General features: G+C 41.8%; 1 protein-coding gene across 1 annotated transcript in view; it reads left to right on the top strand.

Annotated features, from left to right (window-relative positions):
- Positions 1-317: 317 nt before the first annotated feature.
- Positions 318-6,468, top strand: part of epha6 (eph receptor A6) — a 188,670-nt gene continuing 182,519 nt past the window's right edge. The window contains exon 1 of the mRNA XM_031281749.2: positions 318-954. Coding sequence (XP_031137609.1) covers positions 876-954 — 79 coding nt within the window. The 5' untranslated portion in view covers positions 318-875. The remainder of the gene's footprint in view (positions 955-6,468) is intronic.

Genomic DNA, 6,468 nt, shown 5'->3' with positions numbered 1-6,468 from the left:
AAACATTTGACATCACATATAGCCTAGTAGGCTACTAACAGAATCTACTCTCAGATGGGGTTCGTCAGGTCAAATGATTTCTATTTTACCATTCTGAGGCCCTTGTGGAAAAATTTGGAAAGCCCTGCACTTGAACCAATGAGATAACACACACACGCGCGCGCGCACACGCACGTACGCACGCACACACACACACACACACACACACACACGCACACACACACACACACACACACACACACACACACACACACACACACACACACACACACACGCCGCTGCCTTATCAGCTAACCCCCTCTAGTGCCGAGCATCCTGCACAGATGCGCACAGTCTCCCACTGTAGCCGCCGCTTCAGATGCTCCTCCGCTGCATCCCATAATTTCTCTGTTCACTCTGTTCATCTCGCTGCTGCGGCGGACCGGGTTGGAGACAGGGAGCTGGCACATTGCTGTGCCAACAGGATTTCTAAAGTCTGTCACGACTCTGTGCGCTACGGAGACGCACTTGAAAAGGACATTTAATGTAGAGTATCTTTAAAACAAGGCAATACCGGCGACCGAAGTCCATGAAATCTGCAAAGTTGTTAGAGCTAGGTGTTTCTCATCTGTCCAAATATTTTGATTTCACTTTAGATATTTTCGCCACTTTATCTAAAACCTCCCCGTTCCGCGCCATCGCCGCTGCTGCCTCCAGGTAAGGCATGGATCTCCTTTTGTTCCGTCACCCGGCAGTTCTCTTCAACCGGGCCCGAATGTAAGGACCATTGGATCGGTGCTTGTGGAGAATCCAGCCGCTCTTTTCTCTGACCAAGTTACCTCTCGGCTAGAAGTAGGCTACCTCGTATAAAGCCGGTGATAAATGTTGCAGCAGACATGAGTTTTGGAAACAGATTTTTCCTTGTTTCACTCTTTCTTGGAATTGTCGTCACTCGCTTCAGCCACTGCAACCAAGGTGAGTCTAATGATTCACTCCTAAAATACCGGAACTTCTCATCTTAAATACTGACAATGCATTTACTCTTGCAATGCTTTTCCACTTAATCCCTCATTCACTGTAAGAACCACAAAAGTAGCCTAACAGACAGACTTCACAAAAGTATTGTCAAACCGAAAAACTGATAACAGCAAACCGAGAATTAAGGTCCTGCACTAACTGACATTAATGCATGTGTGCGCATTGTTTTGACTTTCTCTGGAGCATTCCTCTTTCTTTTATTTATTATATAAAATATATTACTCTCAATAATCTAAAAAAGTGTTGTTTGCACATAAATACGCTATACCAGAATTCAGATTAAGATTTCAAGTTTATTAATTACCAGTAGAGTTCAATGGTTTGCCTCAGCTCAGTTTTTACCCAAACACTGGATCAAATAATAAATTGAAACACAGTTATCCATAGTTTTTATGGAAATCAGCTGCTGATGTGACAACCCTGAGGCTGCTTTAATTACACATTCTGCATTACACACACACACACACACACACACACACACACACACACACATCCACAGACATGGTAGAAAATAGAGCAGCAATCATTAAGTGGGTGACAGAGTGAGAATTTTCAGTGTGTGAGTGCAAACTCACATGTTTTGTGCCGTGGGTGTTGCAGGACATTTTAGACACAAAGTAAAAGGTTCTGAGCTGCCAAAGATTAATTAATTTGGTGAGTGTGTGCATCTGCAGGTGTACACATCTGCACTTTATGTTGAGTGGGCTCTCATGACCACACATCTGCATGTGCCATGGGTACAGTGTGTCTGTGTCATTGTATATACAGGGCATTGCCTTCAGTTCACAGTGTGTGTGTATGTGTGTGTGTGTGTGTGTGTGTGTGTGTGTGTGTGCGTGTGCGTGTGCGTGTGCGTGCGTTTGTTCCTCCGTAGCTCCATGTGCACACACGCGGCATCAGTGAGGTTTAAAATAGTCTCATTGATTGTGCGGGACACAGCGGGATCTGCCCCCCAGGTTATATTTTATTGTTCTCTCAGTTCAATAAGAGCAATGCTACTCCCTGTTCTCCTAGACAGCTGCTACATAACAGCCTCACTCTGTGTTTTTCTCTGCCACAGATTGAATGATTGAACTGATGTCTGCTTTCTATTGTACTTTAGTCTTTCATATTGACTGGTCTGGGACCTCAGTGCCACAATGGCAGTCGTTGTCTACCACAGAGCGGCGCAACTCAGAATGGAAACATTGATAATAACTCAGATGACAAAGGAAAGTGCCTCGTTAGGTGCTCAGGGATGAATGACTCTCACTTTACTATCACACTTGTTTCTCAATGGAGCCTATTGCTTTTGACTTTGCCAAAAATAATTTCAGGTTCCTTCTGCGTATGGTGGCTTGTTGAGGACAATTCAATGTTGGGTTTACATGGTTACTAAGGTAACTAAATTGTGCAGGGGCATGAAGTGTCTGCAAGTGTCTGTCTCAACTTTTGCACCCAATTCATGTTGAGATCCAGAGATCATGACCATGAAAAAGAAAAACTAGTAAACACATTGTTTTTCCCACTCAGCTACAATATACACTGTAGGCTGGGGACAAAACTCAACATTACACAAAGATGTTTTAGTGTAGTTTGATGCACGTGAACTCTGAACACAGACCTCAAAATATTGGGGGATTTCTTTTTGGGGCATTTGAGGACTTTACTTTCAAAGGACAGATGAAGACATGCAATGGGAGAGAGGGGGAATGACATACAGCAAATGTCCGCAGGTCGGAGCTGAACCCACAGCCACCGCGTCGAGGAGTGAACCTCTACATATTTGCGCTTGCTCTACCAACTGAGCTAACCCGGCCACAAAAGCTTGGGGATTTCACAGAGAAAATGGGGCGAGGTGTCAGCTGTTAGGAGATAAATAATAAAAACCAATCACTTTTTGCTTCTCGGCTGTGTGCCTCCTCTCACAGCAACACATCAGATAATCCCTCACATCAACCCAACTGGGATTGCAGACAGTTATTAACAAAGCTCTACTCACTCACTGCCAAGTTTGAACAAGCCCGTTTTCCCATCAATAGATCTCTTTCCATAATATTTACTTGTATTAATCTTTTTTCCCCATTTTGCTCCCCTGTGAAGTCGGCAGCAGGTTACATTTATTATAATGAACATTCACAGATCTCATTTACTAACCTGATTTCTTGAGCCCTTGTTGAATTTCCCCGAGCAGAAGATTGCTTACACCCAGTAAATCAGGAGACAGTGCCTTTGTTCCACACTTCTAACATTGTTCGGATTGTTTTTTCCTGACAAAGATTCAGGCATGAAAAATCAAGAAAGCAATCCATCCTTGGGAAATATATGAGTCAGATCAAAGCACCACATGAATGTCATTTTTGTTGGTCAAATGCATCTCACTGAGACACTGCTGGGTCTTTGAAAGTTTGAACCTAGTCAGCAACACATACAGTAGAAGGAAACTGTTGGTCGGGCTGTATACATTTACAGATTGCAAAACTCAAAAGGATCTGGCTATGAAATCATCATGAAAATAGTGCAACTTTTCCCATTGATTTATGTGGATGGCTGAGCTTTTGCTCTCACTGGCACCACCCTCAGAGCAATAAGATCACCATTACTGCTGTAGATGTAGGAGATATGCACCAGGAGTGTGCTGTCAAGGAAAATCAGCCACAAAAATTTTAACTCTGCACCTTTGACCCGCAAGCCACAGTGTGTGCTTTTGACCATGTGTGGATGTGAATTCTTAATACACAGGACCAACAACATTATATATTTTCACAATCAGTTTAATTATGCATGCATTGGGGTTTATTCTAAAAACACTACATCAAAAAAACACAATGCAAATCCTATTTTTAACATTGATAGATTCATCAGATTTGTCTTCCATATATGTACACAGTTATGCATGTACTGGTAAGCTAAGTTAGGGCTGTAAAAGTTATCTCAATCACTACTTTAAGTGGAGCACATGCTGCTGCATGTAATAAAAAGTCTTTCCACAAAGGTCCTCTAGAGAGTTTGAGGTGACTCCAGGCTGGAGACTGTTATTCAGGGCTCGGCTTCTTCAGAGGCAATCCTGTATTAAGATAATGATTGTTGAGTTGTTCTGTATGTGAGCTTTATGGCCACCTGGTGAGCGAGAACCACTTCATACTTTACACTTGAGGAAAATAACTCCTATCAAAGTCATGAAGAGTGAAGCAAATATGCCTCAGTGAAAGCTGTTTGATTTTGGAATGTCATTTATATGAATTAGCTTTGGTATTAAATGGACCGTGCTGGTAGTGTTTCATATCTTAGCCAATTTACTACACATGTTATGTGCTTACTTACATATGCAGTATATTTTATGCAAAACATACATTAGGTTACAGACTGCTATACTACTGTCAAAGGATTCTGCCTGAAACAAATAATATATACTTGCTTTTTACCGGCTGGGTCGGGAACAGAATTGTTAACATACTTGTGTATGTGCTACGCGTGTTACTGGAGGACTCCACTAGAGGGTTCACCAATGATCTCAGACCATTTAGAACTTCCGGAGCATTGTCACTGTGCAGCAGCAATGACACCGTACAAATACGGTCTGACGATCCGTACCGGAAACCAGATTTGTTCTACCCATGTGTGAAAATGGTTGATCTTAGGCATTGACCCTAAATGGTTTAGGACAGGATAGACCATTGGTCAGGGGATAGAACCTGAACAAACAGGGTTTCCGGTACGAATCGGGTAATGACAGGGCTTTTAACTTGTCTTCAAAACTCTTTGCTATTGTTGGCGATTACGTGTCTACTGACCCCTGACCCTATCACATCACCATACTGCCCCTACCCTTCATATGCATATTGCATCTTGCAGACACATTCGTAGTTCAAAGCAAGTATATGGACCCTACACACCCTGGGTACACCCACACAGGTGTTTTCACTGGCCTAATTTGACAGACTGTGAGGACTGTGAGGTCGTGCATACACTGAGCTTGATTAACATGTCCCGAATTCTCTTCTTAGCTTTGTTCCACCTTCTCAACATAGCTCCCTCCACCCAGCTTAAACCTGAGCAGAGGTCAAGTAAGTGAAAACTTTTGTATAGGTGTGCAGGGCCTTTAAGTCATTCAATGCAACAACAATGATATTTGCAGTTTGGGAAAACATGATAAAAGTACAATTTATATGTTAAAGACAGGGAGTTGCTCATTGTTGTGTATTTACTGTACTAAAACAATGGCATTCTGCATAGAAGGGAATCACAATACAAACATGCTTTGAAATGGTGTAATGTTATGGGAATATTGTGAAGTATCTGCAAGCATTTTAGTAAATGAGACATGTGCAAAACATATTTAAATAGTATGTGTATTTGTTGTATGCAAATATTAAATGTTCTATTACTCATGAGTAATAAACTCCATGAGTATACTGTATATAGGGTGATTTAAAGCTTATCTCATAGAACACTGCTGTTGCACTCTGTGGGAACTTTTACCTGCACCCTAATCAGCGTTATCACTGCAGGTGTTTTGCCTTTGAAAGCTGATTGAAAACACCTGTTGTGACACTACTGATTGAGGAGTGGGCAACATGCTTATACTCGACGTTGCAGCAGCAGTATTTGACCTGTGTTAAATGGCTGATTGACATGTTATTGGCATGAATTCCCTTTACTAATCTCTTATATAAAAACCCTTAACAGCCTTTATCCGATCTGATCAACCACATTCAAATATTTGCTTTGCTGTCATTTATTATGTTGTTAATGGTTTGATCTTGGTGGAGTGTGGTGACATGTTGAAGATCTTGTCATGCTTGTCAGGTTGCCTCTGCTATGGATAGTTTTCCATTTCACAGCATATCATCCCCTCTGTAGAGCCCAGCACTTTGTTTACACCACTAAATGGCAGTGTGCAATCCTCACCAAAATCAATTTTCTCTGTTCATCAAATACTGTTGTTTGTCTTTTAACAAGACTTGCTGTTTACTGGAATGGGTATGTCGGGAGCTTGCAAATTAAAAAGGTTTATTTCTTGCTTTGCTTTTTGAACCACAATGGTCTAAGAAATAAAGGAATTCTACTGCATACAAAAAATGTTACATTCATTTTTCACTACAACTGAAACCAGTGTGCTGCTATAAGCAATTGCATATAATGTACCTAATCAGCCACAGTGATGAATGTTTTAAGAGCCATGCTCGGTTCTTAATTCATGCTGCTTTTTTGCTAGGCTGCTAGGTGAGTGGTTAGAACACTGGCCTTTGGTCTGGGAGTCTGGAGTTTGATTCCCCTGTGAGGCGCTTATTTTTTTCATTTTGGATTGGATCATTTGCATGCAATTGCGCAAGTTAGGGCCCGCGAACGCAAAATTTTTTTTGCAGGGTGGTAGGGGAAGACTCATGAATATGCCTGCTCTGGTTTGGGTTGGTTAGGTTTAGGTAAGAGGAGTGGGATTGGTTATGGTTAAGGTAAGAATGTCAGGGC

This window comes from Sander lucioperca, chromosome 8, assembly GCF_008315115.2.
Source record: "Sander lucioperca isolate FBNREF2018 chromosome 8, SLUC_FBN_1.2, whole genome shotgun sequence".
NCBI lineage: Eukaryota > Metazoa > Chordata > Actinopteri > Perciformes > Percidae > Sander > Sander lucioperca.
This window is presented reverse-complemented; position numbering and strand designations above follow the sequence as displayed.